We start from the raw sequence: 23,231 nt of genomic DNA on the forward strand, positions 1-23,231 counted from the left end.
CTTAGCTCTATCACTACTAATTGAGTACCAGTGGATGTAAAAATGCACTTCAAAGAGCTTTTCTATATTTAAAGATTTCTTTTATTCATCTACTTTGAAAAAACATTCTAAAGTTGGAATAAAGAGTGGATTAAGAAATTTTCAGGAAATATTGAACAGTGAAGAACTAACTTATAGAGTGGGAGATTAAAAGCATTGTCAGTTCTCAGCTCTGTCTTTTTGACCTCCCTACACCATCAGCGCTGGGGCCTTACTTTCTGTCTCAGAAAAAGGCCTTCCCTTGTATCCTGTGATTTTGTATTTTCACCTTGGCTGTTGTTTTTCCCGCAGGTATCACTTAAAGCTCTTCATCTTCTTGCAGTTCCTTAGTTATGAATTTTCACTGAGGTTGGATTCCTGATCCATAAACTCATCTTCTACAAAGGTTTCCTTTTCTAGTTGATGAGCTTCACATTTTTCCTTAGCTTAATCCTCTGTCCAAATGTCTTCTATACTAATGTCTGCTGAGTCACTAGGCTTTCCCACAGGCACCTTAAACTTGGAGGTCACAAATTAAATTGATGTTCTTCTGTTCAGGCTTGCTTCTTCTGCATTTCCTGGGAACTGGGTGATATGTGAATGTAGTGAAAAAACAGGAGGAATGATACCAAGCTCATATCAATAAAAAGAAATTTAAATATGAGGCCATAAAATAAGTGTAAAAGAGTAAAGTAGAGAAAGTGTTTTTGCTTGCAGAGGGGTTCAATAATTGGACAAGCTGCATTTTTTTTTAAAGATTGATTTATTTACATGAAAGAATTACAGAGAAAGAAGGAGAGACAGAGAGAGCCAGTCTGTCTGCTGATTCACTTTCCAAGTGGCCAAAATGGCTAGGGCTGAGCCAGGCTGAAGTCAGGAGCCAGGAGCTTGGAGCTTCACGGGGTCTCCCATGTGGGTAGTAGGGGCCCAAGCACTTGAACCAGCTTCCACTAGTTTCCCAGATGTGTTAGGGACTGGATTGGAAGTGGAGCAGCCAGGACTTGAACCAACACCCATATGAGATGCTGGTGTTGCAGGTGGCTGCTTTACCTGCTACAGCAGAATGCTGGCCCCAACAAGTTACCTTTTTTAAGATGAAGGTTTTTTTTGTTTTTGTTTTTTTTTTTTTTTTGAAAATGGAGATAATACTAGTGCCTACCTCCATGGGCTGTTGTGAGAATTAAATGAGAATATGAGATAATTTGTCTCCTAGTAAGAAATCAGTAAGTGCCTGTAATTATTAGTGTCATGGATAGTAATGTTTTGATTTTGCTGCTATCACTTTCAGGGAGGGTGAGTTTTGTTTAATTGAGTCCATATGTCAAAAGAACCATCCAGTGGCTTTCCATATCTGTGGAGACTTAGGTATATTTGACAGTAGCCACATTATATTAGACTGAAATCTGAGGATAACAGTTATTTTGGTTGGCTATAAGATCTTGTTAGCATGCATTTTTATTTCAGGAAGGAGTGAACTTTGTTTTAAAATTGTATCTTGTGTTTTTATTCCATTTTAGTAAGCGCTAGAAATTGTCAGTATTTCCTGCATTATAGAACTGTTTGTTTCGAGTAAATTCAAAATACCAGATTATGAATGTCGGTCAGTATCTACTGATCTCTTAAAGTTGCATGTGATTACCTGTGACAATCATATGTCTTCATGAATCAAAATAATATTATCCCCAAATGAAAATAGTCTGTGTCATATGATTCCTGGAACATCATAAAGTAGGGAAATTAGGAACTAGGGAAGATTATTTTTGGATTCAGTTATGCTTAGTCATTAAAACAAAACAAAACAAGTCCTGCAGAGTTAGCAATTATGTTTAAATTTCTTTCTTAAGTAGGCCACTTGACATTCTGTGTTGGGATAGTGGCAGAATTTCAGTTAATTTCATGTAAACACCCCAAATTCTTGTTGTTTACTGAACCCAGCTAAACTTTTGTTAAACAACATGCCTTGAAGTGAATATTTTTCATGAAATATTTGTAATAGGAGTATTTCTGGGTTTTGAAAAGGAGGTAGACTTGAACTTCCCCAGTATTATCTTTTCCTGGTCCCTATATTAATCCACAATAAAAGCCACATTGAAAAAAGAAGCACATTATGGCCTTTCACCATTTCATCACATGGTCTGATGGAAAGAGTTCAAAATTAGAATCATAGCTTTACTACTTTGGGCAAGGCAGTTAACATTTGTGGGCCTCCGCATCTGTAAGGTTGAAGAACCACTATTTCAAGGGCTGATGTGAAGATTAAATGACAAAATGATGATAAATTGCCTAGGACTGCATCTAGTACATCACAAGGGCTAAATACTACTTCTCATCTCCCCTCTGTGGCCTCATTATTGAAAATTCATTGACTTGCGATTGCTTCTGTCTTATCTTGTTCATAACTAATAGCATTTAGCATTGAAAGGCATTGAGAAGAAATCTTCTAAATATAATAAAATTCTACTAATTTAGCATGAAGTTTCTGGCTTGGAGTTTAAAATATTTTATGATAATTGGAGCTTGATGCTTTAAGAGGCATACTATTGAATATAAACCATATTAACAAAATGATGTCTACTACTCTCTGTTTTTATTGAATGGACAGCTTTGGTTTGTTGGCAAGCTGATAATTGTATGCACTAAACTTGGTGAACTATTTTAGAAAAGAGCTGTTTCCTTATATACTTTAAAACTCACTTATCATTTTTCCCTTTGATATCATGTTATAGCTTTTATTTTATTTTTCATTTTTTAAAAGACTTATTTTATTTATTGGAAAGAAAGAGTTACAGAGAAGATAGGGAAAGAGTGAGTGAGTGAGTGAGAGTGAGAGAGAGATCTTTCATCTGCTGGTTCACTCCCCCGATGGATGCAAAGGCCAGTGCTGGGCCAGACTAGAGCCAGAAGCCAGGATCTACTTTTTTTTTTTTTTTTTTTTTTTTTGGACAGGCAGAGTGGAAAGTGAGAGAGAGAGAGAGACAGAGAGAAAGGTCTTCCTTTTGCCGCTGGTTCACCCTCCAGTGGCTACCACGGCCAGCGCGCTGCGCGGATCCGAAGCCAGGAGCCAGGATGTTCTTCTGGGTCTCCCACGTGGGTTCAGGGGCCCAAGAACTTGGGCCATCTTCTGCTGCTTTCCCGGGCCATAGCAGAGAGCTAGACAGGAAGTAGAGCAGCCAGGTCTCAAACCGGCGATTGGACCATCTTCTACTGCTTTCCCAGGCCATAGCAGAGAGCTGGATCTGAAGAGTAACAGCCGGGACTATAACTGGCGCCATTGGGGATGCTGGCATTTCAGGCCAGGGCTTTAACCTGCTGTGCCACAGCACCAGCCCCATGTTAGAGCTTTTAAAAACAGAAGACTTACCAATTCTGTTTTGATTCCAAATAATTAATTGCTCGAATCTGAATTAATGAAATTTTAATTATTGTAACTTGTTTACAGTATGTTTTAAAAATGATAGCTGTATTTTAACCATGATATTTCTTACCTAGGGACAAAAATGATCCTCTCTTTTTTTCTATTGTTTATCAGGATATTTTATTATCTTGGGACTGTCGGCAACAATGCTTGTGCACACATCTCTTTTTCTTTCATTCATTTTCTCTTTCATTTGCAGTTTCCATATGTTTCATTCATCCTTGAATGATTCATTACTTCCAATTTATTTTGTTCTTAAACAATAATCTTGTGATAATAATATCTATAAACAGGGAAAAATAAGGTAAACAGGTCCAAGGATTTCCCCCCTTAACACTTTTTATGGAACCTGAAACAATCTCACCATTTCTGTGAATTAAGGAATTTCTTAATATTCCTATTAATGTAATGATTGTAAAGGGAACAGTTAGGTCACTTAGGGAGTTACCTTTAGCTAATGAGCAGGGAAAAGAAGTGAGGAACCCAAGAGCTGGGGTAGCTGATCAAAAGCTGTGACCTTTATGCAATATGTTTTCTGGCTGGTTTTGAATTATACAAGGAAATAAAAATCACCCACAGTCCTTTAGTTTGTTAATTATTGTTTCTTCATTTTCTTTCAGAACTCTTGATGTGTCAGTGAGCTTTAATGGAGGAAAATCTGTCATCTCAAGCTCATTAGTAATCACAGCCACAGAATGTGTAAGTAAAAAATTTGTGTAAAGTTAATTTTTGAAAATAATCCTATCCAGAAATCATCTATGGAGTCTTTGTATTGTTCCATATCACAATAAAGAAGCTATAATCAATAACTTTTGAGACCATTACAAGGGAAAATTTATATGGAGTTTATTTAAAGTTGTATTTTGAATATGTGTTTCCTCTGTAATGTGTGTTGCAATTTTTTGGCTTTGTGGGTGTTGCAATTTTTGTAGGTTTTCTGGTCCCTGAGGATGTGGTTGGTTGAGGTTGCAACTTTCTGGTATGTTGTTTGTCAGTGGTTAGCTCACTGAAATTGCTTTCTTTCTTGTTCCTTAATCTTATTTTGCACCTCCGGCTATCTTTATCACTTCTTTCCTGCAGGCAAGGAGCAGACGTTTGCTCCTGTTCTACAGCCATGCACTGCCTCCTTGCATACAGCTGCTGGGTTAAAAGGCACAGCTGTAAATTAGAAGCTGGATGCTTTAAGGAAGTCCTCCTAGGTCTCACTAGTTGTCTGGAGAGCTCTTTCTGTGACTCCAGGTAGTTTAACAATAAGGTGATTTTTGGAAACAGTAACATTGGTTGTAGGAGATAAGGTAGAATGATGGGGCAAGTTATAATAGGAAATCAGGGACTTGAGAAGCCTGACGGAGTGAGCCCTGAACTACCCCCTCGCAGAGAGGGCAGATGGAGGAAAGCCTGCAGAGGGAGGCAGCCAGTGTGCTAGAAAGGTGGTAGTCAGGAGAGAATGAGAGAGAGCTGTGTAAGCTCTGATGAGAGCTTGATGTTTTCCTCTGAATGAAACTGGGACGCCCCAGGGGGTGACATTATTTGACTTAACCTTTTAAACGATGAGTCTAGCTGCCTTGTGACAATTGGTCTTACATATGGGGATGACAGTGGGAAGTTTGAGAAAAATTCTTGCTTTTCACTGGTCCAGGAGAAGGTGAGGGTAGTCCTGTCACTAGAGAAAAGAGCTGTGGAAACTGTGGGGTTCTTGTCGTCAAGCAAGAAAGAATGTAGGCAGGAGACAGAGAGTGAAGTAATAAGGTTTTACTGGGGATAGGGTATCCGTTAGAACAGAAGGGATAGATAGAAGGTGTCCAGTCACTTGGACTGGGTGAGAGCAAGGTTACATGGTTGTTTGGAGAGAATATACCTGGGCAGGCCAGGTGGGCTGCTCAGCAGAGAGCAGAGGGCTGAGTGCACAGTCTTTGGACTCCTAATTTTTTTCTAGAAAACTTTTATTTAATAAATATAAATTTCCAAAGTACAACTTTTGGATTATAGGTTTCTTCCCCCCATAACCACCCTCCCACCTGCATACCATCCCATTTCCTATTCCCTCTCCCATCCCATTCTTCATTAAGATTCATTTTTAATTATGTTTATATACAGAAGATCAACTCTATACTAAGTAAAGATTTCAACAGTTTGCACCCACACAGACACACAAGTATAAAGTACTGTTTGAAGACTAGTTTTACTGTTAATTCTAATAGTACAACACATTAAGGACAGAGGTCCTACATGAGGAGCAAGTGGACAGTGACTCCTGTTGTTGATTTAACAATTAACACTCTTATTTATGACGTCAGTAATCACCTGAGGCTCTTGTCATGAGCTGCCAAGGCTATGGAAGCCTCCAGAGTTCGCCAACTCCGATCTTATTTAGACAAGGCCATAGTCAAAGTGGAAGTTCTCTCCTCCCTTCAGAGCAAGGTACCTCCTTTGGTGGCCCGTTCTTTCCACTGGGATCTCACTCACAGAGATCTTTCATTTAGGTTTTTTTTTTTTTTTTTTCCACAATGTCTTGGCTTTCCATGCCTGCGAAACTCTCATGGGCTTTTTTAGCCAGATCCAAATGCCTTAAGGGCTGATTCCAAGGCCAGAGTGCTGTTTAGGGCATTTGTCATTCTCTGTGGACTACTGATTTTTAAGGGAGTCTCTTTACCCTCCACCTCCTTCTCCTCCAGGACAAAGGATGGGGAGCCCTGGCAGAAGGGTTTGTTAGGTGAAAATATGAAAAATTCCTTTCCAGGTTTACCGCTGAGGTTGTCAGACAGGGGAAGCCTTGCTGGCATCAGCCAAGGCACTTCTCTCTAGGGTGCCCACCTTAGAGGAAAGATGTTTATCAGGCCAGGCAAAAGGGGCGGGGCTTCCTGGAAGGTTATCAGGGTCTGGGCAGGACTTTGAAATGCAGATGCTGGAGTGCCGTAGATGTCATTCTCCTTAGGCCCTTCTTACACACATAGGCTGATTTCTAACTTCCTGAGTAACAGTCCCCTTGGGATGAGAGCAGTGGAGATGTGGAGAAATGATTGAATACATATGTATTTTAAATCAGAACCCAAAGGATGCCTAGACAGATTAGGTGTGGCATGTGAGGGAGAGAAAGAAACAGTAGCTTCAAGCTTTTTCACCTGAGCAACCTCCCTCCCTCCCTCCCTCCTCCCCTTCCTTCCTTCCTTCCTTCCTTCCTTCCTTCCTTCCTTCCTTCCTTCCTTCCTTCCTTCCTTCCTTCCTTCCTTCCTTCCTTCTTTGTTTCTCTTCCACTTTTCCTTTCTCACTTCTCTTCCTTTATACATTTCTGTCTTCTTTTTATCCTCTTCCTCATCTTCCTCCCATTTCTCTTCCTCCTTTTTCTCCTGCTTCTTATTTATTGTTAACTTGGAGAAATGATTAGCTAGTAAACATATATGAAAAGCTCCACTGTTTTGTTTCATTGGCTTGAGAAAATGTTTGAGTCTGACTGCATACATAATAGTGGGTTTCCAAAGGGCTTTGGGCCTGACTGTGATGGTACAACCTGCTGTTTTGGGAAGATTAGGTTATGGGTGCCATGTAAGAGAATTAGGACAGAGAAAGAAAAACAAGACACAGAAGAAAGCTTTTTGGTGGCAAATACTAGGATTTAGGCATAAAACTTTAGGTTCTGAATTGACTGAAGGTGTTAGAACCATTACTAGAATTTGTAGTAGAGACTGTGTTAATGAAGAAACATATGCCCCAATTCCCCCAATTTTAGAGGGAATGATTAATTCCAAAGTATGAATATTATGTTTTGGAAGCTGATGGGACCTTTGGAAATATCTATAGACAGAGTGAAATCTGGAGATGAAGAGAATTTTCACTGGAAAAGTACTGAGATAGAAGATAGAAGTTGGCAATACCAGATGAACAGTTGTAGGCACAGCCTCAAATCTCAGGGATCAGGACTAGAGATACAGATCTGTTTCACTTGTGCTGAGTTTGTAGCAGAGAGAAGGAAAATTTGGAGTTAATGGCATTTTTTTTTAAAAGATTTCTTTACATTGAAGTCAAAGTTACAGAAAGAGGGTGACACACACACACACACACAGAGACAGAGAGAGGGAGAGAGAGATTCCATCCATTGGTTTACTCCCCAGATGGCCAGAATGGCCAGGAATGGGCCAGGAGTCAGGCGCTTCATCTGAGTTTCTCACGTGGGTGGCAGGGCTGAAACACTTGGGCCATCTTCTGCCACGTTTTCCAGGCTGTTAGCAGGGAGCCGGATCAGAAGTGGAGCAGCCAGGATGTGAACCAGTGCCCGTATGAAATGCCGGGATTGTAGGTGGTAGTGTTTGCTGCTGAGCCACAACACCGGCTCCAGTTAATGGCATTTTTGACATAGAAGAAATATATAGAGTCAAAAAAAATTGTTCTGGCCAAAATTACACAGATGAGGAAGACCTCATTCAATTCATTTAATTCAAAACACCAGGAAAGCAAGAGTGAACGCTGCTGCAAAAGCGACTGAGGATGTTTTCTTCAAAGCTTTACTTATTTCTACGAAAGGTAGAGTGACAGAGTGGGAGAGAGGACTTCTGTGTGCTGGCACAGCCTCCAAGTATTGGCATTAGCCAGGGTTAGGCTAGGTCAAAACCAGGAGCTGGGCATGCCACTTGCATCCCCCACCTGGATGGCAAGAAACCAAGTAATTGGGCCATTATTTCTTGCCTCCCATGTGCCTTAGCAGGAAGCAGGATCACAAGTGTGAAGTAGGTAGGATGTGCATCACACCCTATTATAGGAAATGGGTGTCCTACTCCTCTGTGTCACATCACCTGCCTCAGCGGTGGTGATGGGAATTGGAGATCACTTGTATATGCTGATTTGTCTTACCTAAAGGAAAAGCAGACTTTTCTCTCACCTTCCTGACAGGAGGTTGTGCTAAATAAAGCTTGGAGCAAGGGACCCAGTGAGGCTGGGCACCTCCCCAGCTGAGAGAGGGGTGCTGTCTTCTTTGATCCTATTTCAAAGGGTTTGTCCTCAGGCTCTTAATAACAACCTTTTCTAAGTAAAACTGACTTCAGAAATGCTTTTAAGGAAATTTAAATAAATTGCAAAAGATAGAAAGATTTTGCAATTACAAGTTTTCTAATATAGCCTCTTTAGGACAGTGGAGATTAGAGACCCACAGTCCAGAATAAATCTTATTGGAATAAAGTTTAAAATTCAGTCAAACTGAAGGAAAAGGTCATCAGGTTATCTTGATCAATAGAATAGGAAAAGAAGTGAGAGAAGGAACAGCCCAAGATATGGTAAAACCAGGACGCTTACCAAAGACAAAGGAAGATGGAATTCCCACATGCCTCAGCCCAGGCTGGTGACTTGAAGACTTCTTTTCATGTGACTTTTCTTTTTTTTTTTAAATTATTTGTTGATGATTGATTTATTTGAAATGCATAGTTAGAGAGCGAGATAGGTAAAGAAAGGTCTCCCATCCACTAGTTCACTCCCCAGATGGGTACAATGGATGGGGCTGGGCCAGGCTGAAGCCAGGAGCCTGGAACTCCATCTGGGTCTCATGATGGGGAAGGGGCCCAAGTACCTGAGCCAACTTCCCCTGTTTGCTCAGGCGCATTAGTAGGCAGCTGCATTGGAAGTGGAGCAGCCAGCACTGCAGGGTGCGGATTAACCTGCTGGGCCACGGCGTTGCTCTCCTCCCCATAACTTTTATTATTGCACTAATTATTCTGGCTAATAAATTTTATGATTGGTCATAGTCATGGGGAATTTTTTCTCACTAGATTTAACTATTATTTTGTATTTAATCTCAAATACCTCTATCAGGTGGTAGTAATATTACTATTTTATAAACATGAAAACGGAGACTTGAGTTGATCAGGTACTTCTGCTGACTTGGGCATTAAATGTGTTCAAAATACAAGAGGACTCTGGGTAATACTTGTATTAGGAAAACTATCTGAGCTTTGAATCTAAGAGATATTTAGTCCTTCAGGCATGTTCAGATAAGGGACTGGGTGAAATATGGTTAGTGGTATTGCTCATTGCATAGATGATGCTTTGGACTTTCATGGACATTTGAAAGTCAAGCTAAATAAAGCACCATTATCCTAGTAATTGGCTAGTCCTTGTGAACATTGTGCAAATAAAGAAACCCTCTCTGTGCTCCAAGAGCATCCAGGACCACGTCACATTAAGGCACTTAGGACACTGACCTGCAACTTCCTGTTTACTTCTGGGTTTTTCTTACCAGCCGTGAGACATTGATGTGATGGCAGGGCCCTGCCTACCCTTTTTCATGCTCTTCTCCCAGTGCCTGGTTACATCGTACAGGTGCTTCAAAGTTATTTGCTTAATAAAGGTTGGTGTATATTTAATTTAAAAGTGGAGAAATGAAGATTTAGATTTAATAGACTTAAGGGACAGGCATTTTGGCAGTTGGTTAAGGCACTGCCTGGGACACCCATATGCCATGTTGGAGTGCCTGGGATTGAATCCTACCTCTTCTTCCAATCCCATTTCCTGGTATTGCACACACTGAGGGGCAGCAGATGCTGACTCATATAATCGAGTCCCTGCCATTGATGTGAGAGACCTGGATTGTGGGCATTTGGGGAATGACCCAGCAAATGAAGATAGCTGTCTGTCTCTGTATGTCTTATCTCTTTCTATTTCTCTCTCTCTCTCTCTCTCTCTCTCTCTGTGCATGCCTGTGTGTGTGTGTGTGTGTGTGTGTCATTCTACCTTTACTTAAATAAAAATAAGCATTTAAAAAGATTTAAGATGAGCATCTGAGATATTTGTATTTAGGCAGTCCCTTCTGTTCATATCTTCTCAAAATCTTTTAAATGTATCTCAACTTAAAAAGTATAGTGAAAAGATATGCTTTTTTTTTGTCTTGGAACTTTTGCTCTTATTCTACCTTTTTGAAATAATAATACCAAGACCATGTTTTCTGAGCATGCATTCTATGCTGGACATTGTGCTAAGCTCTATTAGACAATTCATAGCTTCATTAGATACAGTCCCAGAAGAGGCTGATACTGTTAGGTTTAGTTTCCAAATGAGAAAACTGAGGAACAGAGTCACTGCCAGTCTTTATGGGAGCACTTTAGAAGGTGCTTCTTCTGTTGACGTTCCCAAGCCTTAAAGGGGTGCACGACTTGATGAGCAGAAAATTGGCTAATTTTAGTCCTTCTTGTTCCTGAGAGGGGAGTTACCTGGAGCCTGGGTGCTCTAAAAGTTAACTTACTTACGCAGTTTCACAGTCTAGTAAATGCTAGAATTGAACCCATCTGTCTCCCCACCTAGACTGAACACTTGCCCAATCTACCATCTTTAACTCAATCCTTAATTGATTTATGTAGGAGAGAGGTTAGAAAATTTTCCCTGTAAAGGCCAGATAGTAAATGTTTCAGGTTTTGTGTCTCTGTCACAATTACTGCAATATGCAATTGTAGTGCAGATGCTGGATTCATGAAAACCATGTATGTTGAAATTTGAATTTCATATAATTTTTTTTCAACGATGTAATAGTGTAACAACGATTCTTAACTCACAAGGACCTTACAAAATAGATGGGCCTTATTTGGCCTGTGTTAATTCCTGAAATAGCGTAATCCAAATCACTTTAGTAAATGAAATTAGCATTTATTCTGTGACTGTTTTTTTCTTTCTTACTCTAAATTCCCAGGAACAAAATTGTGGGAACCCATTTCCCCTTCTCTGTGGCTGCTTTGTCTATGAGATTGCTGTGATTATTTTCTAGGTAGATTACAACACATCATTCATGCAGTTGTGAAACTTCTGAACGATTCATCCCTTGTTGATAGTTATTTTACAAGTACAGTATGACCCTGATTCGTTGTTATACTTCTGTGATTCTCTTAGCTAGAAGTTCAGGTCTATTTTGCAGAGTGAAGCTCTTTTATTGTATAACTTGCTTTTAATGAAGGAAAGAAATTTATATGAAGATGAAATCCAAAACTTAACATGTCCAGGATGAATGGAAAATGTGTTTCTTCTACACTACCAAGCTCCAGGTTCTGGCATGTCCCCAGTAAACCATTGAAATAATTTTGACTTCATAGCCTTGACCAACATCTGGGTCTTGAACCTCAGATTGGAGTCCTCATTTAACTTTCACCCCAAGTCTCATAGCTGTCTGAGAATACTGTTGTTCAGAACTGCCATTAGGAAGAATTGATGCAACAAATGGGCAGTTGAAAGGTCAGCTAACAAATGGCCATTCATCCAACAAATGGCCAGTTCTCTCTGTCATAAACTACAGCTTTTCAGAAATTTGAGTTTATTTTCTCCGGCTTCTGCAGGTGTCTGTCAGTCCCTTCAGACTCTGTGCTCTGTCTATAGTGGTCCTCAGATTTTTCTAAGAAAATGCTAATCTGGCCACCCCTGCAGCTTTGTTTTCTCATCCTTACTTGAGGTCATCTCAGAACCCTACACTAGGTTAGTCCTTACTTTACATGTTTCTATTATATTTCCCTTCCACATTCCTCATAGTTATACTTATTTGTCTGAGGTTTGTCTCACTAACTAAACTGTGAACTTTGTGAATACTTGTTTAAAATTCTAACCCTAGTACCTGTTTAACTGCTTAGCAAGTAGTGGGTGCTCCTCAGATAAGTTTTGGATGAATGAAAAGCTATATTTAGCTTCCAGTCATGTGTTTTTACTATTCCATTTAGTTCAAGCAGAATGACACCCAAATGTTGAATATTTATTAAGATTTTTTTGACTTGAGATCTGCTTAAAATGGGCTTGCATAAGTAGAAGTGAGAAGCTTTTAGTTGCCGTCCACAACACAGATCTATGTGTAATCATATCTACTTTCAACTTTTCTTTGTCTGACTCAGGTCATTAAATAGCCTATGTGTTTGACCTTTCCTTAATGTGTTTGTGAAGTTATATGAACAATGAAATTATTTCCCTTTCATGACTGAAATCTTGCATGCTCTGATAATGTCTCTGGCAGTCAAAACAAAGGAAATGGGAAAGCCTGAATTTTTATACAGCTAATTGAACCAGTGTCTGGGAACTTTGCAGCCAGGGGCTGTGTCTCATACAGATATATCAAGGTTTTGTTGCATTAAATTCTTTACTTCCTGTGACTTCCCCCTTTCTGTTGTGATTGGTTTAAGTATGAGAAAGATGAAGTCTGTCGATCTTTAGGAAGTAATGATTTTATTTTAGAATTTTTTAGGAAAGTCTTTGGAATCAGTTGAGATAATATTGTCATAATAAATGTATATTTGCATCTGGAGGTCCCTGGTATTTTTTCAGTTCTACTAACAGAGACATTTCTTTTAGAGAAGAATCAGGATTTCTAGTACGTATCAGGGCCAGCCCCCTACTTTATAATGTGTCAGCAAGATTATCTGAGTATCCTGTTTATGGCACATGCATATAAAGAACAAAGTAATTACTAAATTGTTGCAAACGTATGACCTGTGGTTGTACATCCTTTTTCTGAACATAGGATGTGAATGAATTCTAAGAAAAAGTGGAACTAGAAGTTTATAGAAGTCTTTTGAAAGTGGCATAGCCTAGGCAAATGGTGAGCCACTTTCATGGGATCCTCATGTGTGGAAGATCTGGTAGGGCGTGCCGCTTTCATTTCATTCATGGGCAGTCTCAGATTGGGGTGTCTTACCTATGCCTTTCTATTTGAAGGTGAGAGTAAGAGTGTAGCCATTTGGCCACATTTCTGCCATGGGGTCCCACCATTTTCCATGTATTTCTGTGCCATAATTTTCTTGTTCTGTTCCTGTGTGCCTAGATTTTAGAGCTTAACCCCACGGAGAGTAGCAGGATTTCTTTATGAACATTTGAAATTCTGTGTGGAGAGGTGCACAGTCTTTCCCTGAGTAGCCCGATGCATGCTCTGCATTGTTTTCTTTAAGAACAGAATGCATAGATATTTTCCTGGAAACTTAGACGTTTATTATGAAGTTTCCTCTCTGTCTTTCTTTCATTCTCCCCATTTCTCTTTTTTCTTTCCTGAATTCTTTTCCTTTAAAAACAAAACATTCACACTGAGGAACCAACCCAGCAGGTAAGAGTTTGGGAGAGACACCTTGTTTCCATAGAAATTATCTTTACACTGAAATTTCAGAAAAATGCTCTTCTTTATATTGATGAAGTTTGCAGTCTTCTTTGTTTGGAGTTCATCCTCTCAGTAAATAGTTTTTAAATGCCAGGCATGTTCAGTGGTATGTAGGTTGGGTTTAGCCCCTGACTTCCTGCGGCTCTCAGAGAATTATGGCAGAAAAGATAAATAAATAACTAGAAACTCATATGGATTAATTGCATTGTGTTGCATGCTAAAGGTTAACATGTAGAGATCTTTAAGATATCATCGGGAGAGGCCGTTTCTGGCTGTTACCAGAGACGGCTGCTTGGAGGTCCTTGTCTTTGTGCAAGAAAGAACTCGAATGTGAGACGGCGAGTAGTAGTAAGCGAGGTGGCAAGGTTTAATGAAGAGAAATACAGAAGAGAGCAGCCTGAAAGAGCTAAGTGCCCAGCCTGCTGTAGGTTGGTAATGAAGACAGTACCTCGACAGAGCAGGTGGGCGTCTCAACAGAGCACTGACGGCCCCGTTTGCATTCAGACAGGAGTTTCTCTGGATATGGGTGTGGGTCCTCTGCTTCTCCTCCCTGCCCTCTCCTAGGGTAATGCTGGGCAGAGGGCTTTCTGGGAGTGGAGTCCCTGAAATTCCTCCTAGGACTTCATCAGCACAGTGATTGAACCTGCTAGTTCCCTTGGAGTAGGGTGGGGAAAATACCCCTAAGCTGCACCCCCAGGAGAGGGCTGGAACCCACCCAACAAGTTCATTGAACAAGAGCAACGTTGCTTTTACATTTTTCCTTATCCTTCTACACAGAAATTAATATTTTCTTAAAAATAAAAATTCACATTCTTGTACTGATTTTACACACACTGTGCCAACAAGAATGGTTGTTATTGGTTTGTCATCTACTGATTTTGTATATTTATTTGTTTTTACCATTTAAATATATAAGTAGTGTTACATCATTGAAAAGTCTATGTGGATTTGTCTAAAATCTACTTTTGGGGTCATGATATTTGGAATTGAAATAATCCTTACCCAGATGCAAAAAATAGGGTCCACAGGGCTGATGCTGTGGCAGAGTGGGTTAAGCTGCCTACGATGCTGACATTATATATGGTCACCAGTTTGAATCCTGGCTGCTCTCCTTCCGATCCAGCTTCCTGTTATTGTGCCTGGGAGAGCAGTGGAATGTTGGCCCAAGTCTTTGGGCCCCTGTACCCATTTGGGAGACCCAGATGAAGCTCCTGGTTCCTGGCTTTGGCCTGCTCAGTCCTGGCTGTTGGGGCCATTTGGGAGATGAGCCAACAAGAAAGAAGTTCTTTCCTTTTCTCTGCCTTTTAAATAAATAAATAAATAAATTTTTTAAAAGGATCTATTAACCCCAAATGGTGATTTTTTCCCTACATTCCTTTAGAGTGTATTTTAAATAGTCTGCAGCATTTTGGAAGATTTTGTGTTTATTGTTGCATTTTTTTAAAAGATTTTTTTATTTATTTGAAAGTTAGAGTTACACAGAGAGAAAAGGAGAGGCAGAGAGAGAGAGAGAGAGGTCTCTATCCACTGATTCACTCCCTAATTGGCTGCAACGGCCAGAGCTGCGCTGATCTGAAGTCAACAGCCAGGAGCTTCTAACGGGTTTCATACATGGGTGCAGGGGCCTAAGGACTTGGGCCACCTTCTACTGCTTTGCCAGGCCATAGAAGAGAGCTGGATTGAAAGTAGAGCAGCAGGGACTCGAACTGGTGCCCATATGGGATGCCAGCACTGCAGGCGGAGGCTTTACCTGCTATGCCACGGCCTCGTATTGCATGTCTTAACATAAAATAAGTTAAACAGAATATAAAGTAATTTATTGAATTTAAAGGGCATAAAGAACAATAGCAGAAATCTGGTTTGGTATATTTTTGTTTTCTGTATTATTTTCTAGTGTTTCATTTAAAAAATATGCATGTGGTTACAGAGGCTGGGAAGGCTGGGTAGAAGTGAGGTAGGGTGAGGTTGGATAAAGGCCAACACGGTACAGTCAGAAGTAGCAGGTTCTGTGGATAGTACTGTGGGGTACGAGTTCATAATAATCTAATATATTCTGTATAAAGAACTGGAGAAGAGTTTATCAGTTCCTGGAGGAAGGGCTGGAAGGTGGTGATGACTGAGTTGTTCAGATTACACTGTATGCATGTGTTGAAATATTGCACTGTGCTATAAGGGTTTACAAGAATTACATGTTAAGCAAAGATTTTAAAAAAAAGAAGGCCCGTGGGATTTGACTCTGAGCATTGCTGACTGCTTTGTTTTTGTCTTTTGCCAACTTTAGTCTAATGGGATTGCAGCCCTCATCGCTGTTTTGGTGTTGTTGCTGCTCCTGGGCATTGGTTTGATGTGGTGGTTTTGGCCTCTCTGCTGCAAAGTGGTGAGTAAGAAGGATTGGCTATGCTACCTTTTTCTAAATAGTAGGATATCAAATAAGGCTCAAAATATGAATGAATCATGCCATGTTGTTCGACGATAGAAAAGCTTCAGTTAGCAAATTGGATTTTAAGCATTTTCATTACCATAATAAATTCTAAAAACATGCGTATCAATAAATGTTTATTTAAAAACTTCTGCAGAATGCTTCAAAGTGAAGTTTGTGGGGAGAAGAGGATAGGTAGGGAGATAGCCTAACAAGTGTTTCCATTCAAGCATAAGAGAAATTCAATCTAATTGAACATTTCTTTTGTATTCATTTTTTTAAAAGTGTTTGTTGAATCTTTTCTCTTTGAATGATCTACTATTTCAGGACCTCTTTTGTCTTTGAAAAACATTTTAGAAATTAGCCATGTGCAAATGTTAGTGTATCTGTTAAACAGTGCCTTTTGGAGGAACAGCAGGTGGTTTCTGTTTGTGTCATTTCTTGTGTTTTCATAAACCTTGTGAAGGAATATGACTCTGCATTGTGGCTGCTGTAACAAATTGTCACACACTTACTGGCTTACGTCTGCACAGGTTGGTTAGATCTCACCAGTTCTGTAAACAGAGCTTCCACCCCAGTCTCCCTGGACTTACCTAGGCTCCCAGGTGTCAGCAGGGATGCAGTCCTCTCTCAGTGCTCTAGGGCAGAATCCATCCGCTTCTGGTCATAGCTCCTAGGTGCCACCCACATGCCCTGCCTGCCTCCTGGCCTCCTTTCGCCGCTTTCAGAGCCAGCAACAACGCATCCCTTTGACCATTCTTTCATAGTCGCAGTTCCCTCTCCCTCTGAACCCAGCTGGGAAAGGCCCTCCAGATTTAAGGAACTGGGTGGTCAGGTTGGATCCAGCTGGATGCTCACCACTCTCAGGGTCCTCAGCTCTACACCTACAAAGTCCCTCTTGCCCATAAGGTAACTTATTCACCGGAGGTCTCAGTTACGGACATCTCTGTAGGGGCATTATTCTGCCCACCACAGGATAAAAGGTTGAGTAATAAACTTCAACACATTTCAAGCGATCTCACTTTAGATTGTTCACATTTTAGAGAAAAGATTATCCCGAGGAAGCCCTCTTTCAGAGCATGCTTGTTGCTTACTTTGAGAGCATCCTTCAGGTATAGGCACATTGTTTAGAACTTTCTCTCGGCCGGCACCGCGGCTCACTAGGCTAATCCTCCGCCTAGCGGCGCCGGCACACCGGGTTCTAGTCCCGGTTGGGGCGCTGGATTCTGTCCCGGTTGCCCTTCTTCCAGGCCAGCTCTCTGCTGTGGCCAGGGAGTGCAGTGGAGGATGGCCCAGGTGCTTGGGCCCTGTACCCCATGGGAGACCAGGAGAAGCACCTGGCTCCTGGCTCCTGCCATCGGATCAGCGCGGTGCGCCGGCCGCGGCGGCCATTGGAGGGTGAACCAATGGCAAAGGAAGACCTTTCTCTCTGTCTCTCTCTCTCTCACTGTCCACTCTGCCTGTAAAAACAAAAAAAACAAAACAAAACAAAAAAAACTTTCTCTCCTATAGATCACAGTGGGGTTTTCCATAATAGTACTAGACTCCCTCCTGCTCTTACTTTTGCTCACTGATTGCAGCTTCCTTGCAATTCAGGGAGTGCTTTGTATATCATCCTTGCATTTATTATTAATTGTACTTCAGTATGCTTTCATGAGGCAACTTTATAATCCTTTATCTCAGAGCAGTTGGCCCACGGAGGAGGCATAGAATTAACTCAGACAACAGTAGAGACAAGAAGCATCCTGTCTCTTTGCTGAACTAATCAGTTTCCTGCCATAGCAATTTATGCTCAGCCGGCTTCCTGTTGTAATCTTGATTATCCTAGATATGGCTATTTTAGGGCAGCTAGCGTTCTTGAGTCTCAAATTAAAAAGCAAAAAGGTGGCCTAATATGATTTGTGCTCCTTGGGTTTTTAATTTAAATTTTGCAGGCATGGATTTCCTTCCCCCATTACTTTACAATTTCATTTAAAATTGGCCAGAAGGTTGCAAAGTGTCAAAGTATGTGATTTTTTTTTAAAAGATGCATGTAAAAACTGAAACATGATTCTTTGAGGGGGGGGTGCTAGATGTCCTCAAACACAGGTTTCAAGGATTGTTTCTGATATTATAGAGCGGATTTAATCATCCGGTAGTGGGACTGGATCCTTTCCAGCCCTGGGATACAGAGTTATCTTTATGCAAGGAATAGAGGAGCCCATTTCATGTGCTATCATCATGTTAAATAGGCTTCCTGTCCCCAGAAACATCATGAAGGCTTATTCATTTGTAGAACATTTTAGTAGAGAAAACCATGTTTATCTTGCCCTTAGAAACATATAGAACAAAAAGTAGCTACTCCTGAGTGTGAACTTACATTTTACTTATGTGTAAATAAATCATAGACAGTGTTTTCCAAAGTAGACTTAAAAGCAAGGAGAAGGTAGCGACAAAATTCTGTTTTTGGTCCTTGGCAAATAAAAACATCTTTGTCATCTAGCAGGTGTCAGTGGTGGGTTAGAAACTGGGGACGTGGAAATGCCTGTGATAGGACATTGTATGGAAATTCACATTTTAATATGCAGACACAGAAGTGTGGCTTAGAAAGTGTAAATGGAAGGTCATGAGCACCCTCACAGTAACATGTGTTGGGAACATTAAGAACATATGGAAGGATTGGCCAGAGTCTAGACGGGGTGTTTCAGAGAAACCTGACCAAGTGGATGACCCCAAAGTGAGTTGTGAATGATGAATAAGATGTTGTCAGAGGAAGTGTGTGTGTGCAGCTATGAGTTATCCTGGCATGCTTTGGGAAGTGCTAGGCTGACACCCATTGTGAAAGATGGTTTAAGTTTCAGTAAGAACCCCAAAAGGGAGGGTCTCCTCTGTCTTGTAGGAAGTCAGAACCCCTTCCAGGGACAATGAGAAACTAGTGGAGGGATCTGGGCAGCATAACCAACTGGGAGAAGCTTTGCTTGTGCCAAAGTCTGCTCCTGCTGGGGAGTAATTGATCTTATATCCAACTGAGCTCCTTCCACAACTGAAACGGAAAAGCAGCGACAGAGGCCAGACCCAGTGCACATAGTGCACATAGTGGAGTCTTCAGATGGAAGCAGAGTGACAAGAAGAGAACATTAGAGGCCGTGTGAGCAGAGAGAAGTGAGGCCATGTGCTCCGTGGAAGTGCTTCTGAGAGCACGTCGAAGAGCAGCTGCCTGGTGTTCATTTCATTTGGATCCTGCTAGAGGATAGATGTGGGCAATGCTGAAATTAGGATGTGGCCAATCAAGTAATTCTTAACAGTGATAAGTTATTAAAGATCAGTTTGACTGTGTCTATCATTACTAGTAATACATCTTCTTAATGGAAAATGAAACATTTATTTTAGCTTGGGTTGTACAAATTTCCTTTTGTTTGAATGTATTTTAAGTCCTAGTGGCAAATATTTAAATCTAACCTTCCAACCGAAACATGGAAACACAGCTTAAAATGTCTGTGCTGAGGCGCATTGGTATTGTGTCAGCTGTCTACCTCTCTGGGCATCATATGCTCAGGACCTACTATCAAGACAAAGAGCCTGGAAGGAAGCCCTGAACAGAGTCCTCAGTATCTGCCACATATTCTTCATGCAGTCATTTCATATTTTATGAAAGAGTAAAGTAGGAAACATTGAATCATATGTTATGAAATGATAACACCATTGTTCTAGTCGATGACTTGGTGATGACCGTGTTACTTCAGTGTAGACTGTGGTTGTCAGTTCGTTTTCTGTCGCTCCCCCTCTTCGTGGAGGAACGACACAGGACCCTGCGCTGTTCTTTTGTCTGCTCGGCCCTCCCCGGGTTTGCTGCTGGTTCTTCCCGGGTTGGCTACTGTCCCTTCCACCTCCGTGGAAGGGCAGTTCCCCCTGGCCACATTCCCCACTTCCGCAGGGGAGCGGCACACCGCCGGCCGGCTCTCTCGGGGGCTGCACAGGTGTTCCCTTAGATGTTCCCCTTAGATGTTTCTGGTGCATGCCGTCTCTCTCTTCCTTTATAGTCCTCCTCTGCCAATCCCAACTCGGCTGCCCACACGCCGAGTACGCTGCTCTCCTCCAATCAGGAGCAAGTCCTACAGTTTATTGGCTGAACTGGAGGCAGCTGTGTAGAAGCTGTTTTCTTCTCTCCCAGCGCCATATTGTGGGAGAGCAGATGCATAGAATAAGTCTTAATTCCAGTAACAGTCTAGTCCGAGTTGCTCCCAGTTGCTTCCCACAGTTTTCATTTTTTTTTCCTGCCTCTCATAATGGGAAGGCTGTCAGAACAGTGGTTCTCAGGATTCCAGCAGTGGCGGTGCTCCTTGGGACGATGGGGATGGCAGAAGGAGACATCTGCAGAGATCAGTGCAGGGTGCCGTAGCCTCTCTGGTAGGCTGAAGGAAGATCCCTGAAGACATCCAGGTCTTACTTAGTCCCTGGAGCATGTGACTGTTGTCTCATACAGCCAAAGGCCTTTGCAGAAGTGATCAAATTCAGGATCTTGAGAAAAGGGGGTTATCTAGGATAATCTGGGGGGCCAGGAATGCAGTCAAAAGGCTATGAGAGGAAGTAGATTTGACTACAGAAGGTGAGAAGGCCATGTGAGCCTGGAGGCAGATTTGAGTGATGCAGTCACAAACCAGGGAATGCTGGCAATCAATAAAAACTGCAAAGACACCAAAGAACTTGAACACTTGACTAAATCCTGGGACTATGAAAATGTAACACATACCTGGTTAACCGGAACAGTTTGGTATCAGGAAGCAAGAAACGTGGAAAGTGAGAAAAATGTCTGGGTTATTGTATATTAAATTTTTTTACCTTTTTTGGTAAAATTCAGCTAAAATTATCATGAGCTGGCACCACGGCTCAATAGGCTAATCCTCCGCCTTGCGGCGCCGGCACACCGGGTTCTAGTCCTGGTCGGGGCACTGGATTCTGTCCCGGTTGCCCCTCTTCCAGGCCAGCTCTCTGCTGTGGCCAGGGAGTGCAGTGGAGGATGGCCCAAGTACTTGGGCCCTGCACCCCATGGGAGACCAGGAGGAAACACCTGGCTCCTGGCTTCGGATCAGCACGGTGCGCTGGCCACAGCGGCCATTGGAGGGTGAACCAACGGCAAAAGGAAGACCTTTCTCTCTGTCTCTCTCTCTCTCTCACTGTCCACTCTGCCTGTAAAAAAAAAAAAAATTATCATGAAAGACTTACATCATTAATTATAATCTTTGTCCTTTTATAGATTAATAATTTCATTATGGCAGATACTGAGTATGTTTTACCCAAATTTTGTTTGTTGCAAACGTAAATACTTACTATTAAGTGCAGCTCCTTGACCTATTCCCAATTCCCAAAACTGAGAAACTTGGTGTCTTTTTCAGAGTACTGATACTCAAGTAGAATATCTTCTTGTGAGTTACAATAAACATTCCGTTAACTGTGTGTGAGAGAGTTTACAGAACAGTTATGGTTCTTTATTTGATTTTCATTGACTTCATTTAACATTTTATTGCCTTGGCAATGTTGTTCTGTAATAACTAAGATACAACTACATAAGAGTTTCATAATTTTAGTAAAACTAAAGTGGAAACAGTTTAATTACCTAGTTACAGCTACATATACTTCGTAGGCCTTTCTCATCTGAGGAGTGTGGATTTCTATGAAAAAAATGTGCATTTTTACTTGTAACTGAAATTTGTCATTTCTCTCATTTATGAATATAGGCCACTTTCTACAAAAGTATTAGCATTTCTAATACTTCATTATCACATTTACACCAAATCACATTTATAGTTGAGGTATTTTATTTTCATTGTAAGTTGAGATATTTAAAAATTATATTTTACATGTTTGATTCCTTAAACATCATGCTCGCTACGAGGCCTTGTACTATATTTCATTATTTAATGAATTATAAACAAGCACACTTTTTTCAAAATTTATTTTGTATTTTTTTGAGACACACACACACACACACACACACACACGGAGGGAGACAGAGAGCGAGCACAAGCACTCTTCTTTCCACTGCATTGCTCCCTAAGTTCCTGAAATGGCTAGGGTGAAGTGGAGAGGTGGAAACTGAATCCAGGTCTCCAGCATGACTGGCAGGAACACAGTTGCAGCGGCCACCATAGTTTGCTCGGCTGTGCACTAGCACGAAGCTGCAGTCTGGGGCCAGAGCCCGTCATTGAGCCCAGGTTCTCCATGTGGGACACAGGCATCTTAATTAGCTGGGCTAAATGTGCAACCGCAACACTCAGATTTGTATATAACTATACCTAAATACAGTGGCGATTCTTTAAATTATACTTGTTTTAATTTAACTTTCTCATGAGAAGAGTTCAGAGGTTCACCAGGTTGCCAAACAGGGGGCATAGAATAAAGTGATAGATGCTTTTCAAATGATACTGTTTTACAAATTCAAACCTTGTAGTTCATTTTAATGAATGCTTTCGATGATGATAGGAAATATCTTTTTTAGTGTTGATGAAAGTTTCTTCTATGGGGCTGGGTTTTCCATGCAAAAGTAGAAATCTCTAAACCATTGCTATTTGGAGAGCTTTATCTAGTCATCCTTGTTAAAAAAAAAAAAAAAAAAGCTCCCGTGAAGGTGATTTTTTAGGCACTGTCATTAGTGAAATTATAGATGGTGTTGAGTTTGCTGTTCCCCAAAGGGAAAAGTTTGGGTGAAGTGTCTTAGCTTCTATTTAAAAAATTATATCCTGCTCATTGGGTATCCTCACACATCCTCTACAACAGCTTCTCTTTAACAGAGACTTAGTAACAGCTTCATTGCTTTATCTTTAGACTTAAAAAAGGGATAGAGTGAGATGTTAGCAAATTAGGGTCTTTCCATCACCATAGCTTAGAGGATATATTGAGTTTATGGCAAATTTGTTTTGCCCAATAGGATGGCAGAAATGATAGTCCTATAGTTGTATCATTTGGGATAACCATACACTCCGTAAAATTATACATGGAAGGTTAATGAGGTGGCAAACAAAGGCTTTCTGGAGTGTTGTCAATTAGAGAGTGTTATACAGCTGCAAATCAGTATCGGAATATGCTCGAAATGATAAATGTTCACTTTGCTCTGGTGTCCTTGGCTAAACTTCTCTATCCTCAAGAGAAGATTGCAAGTTCATTTTTCCTTAGTGCATTTAAGACATTACATAAAGATCTCATAAATCTTAATTTAGAAAACCATTTCCAAAAGTTATCTTTTTAAAGCTTAATTTGCTTATAAGTAAGCTGAGCTTTCATGATGAGGATATATCCGACTGACGCTCTGT

General features: G+C 40.9%; 1 protein-coding gene across 6 annotated transcripts in view; it reads left to right on the forward strand.

Moving 5' to 3' along the window:
- The window catches only part of ANTXR2 (ANTXR cell adhesion molecule 2), a 157,923-nt gene that overhangs the window by 47,406 nt on the left and 87,286 nt on the right, over window positions 1-23,231 (forward strand). For all 6 annotated transcript variants that reach the window (XM_017347476.4, XM_089302638.1, XM_089302636.1 and 3 more), the window contains 2 exons: window positions 4,054-4,132; window positions 15,808-15,903. In XM_017347476.4, coding sequence (XP_017202965.3) covers window positions 4,054-4,132; window positions 15,808-15,903 — 175 coding nt within the window. The remainder of the gene's footprint in view (window positions 1-4,053; window positions 4,133-15,807; window positions 15,904-23,231) is intronic.

This window comes from Oryctolagus cuniculus, chromosome 8 (genome assembly GCF_051225735.1).
Source record: "Oryctolagus cuniculus isolate XC-2025 breed Fujian yellow rabbit chromosome 8, ASM5122573v1, whole genome shotgun sequence".
Taxonomy (NCBI): Eukaryota; Metazoa; Chordata; class Mammalia; order Lagomorpha; family Leporidae; genus Oryctolagus; species Oryctolagus cuniculus.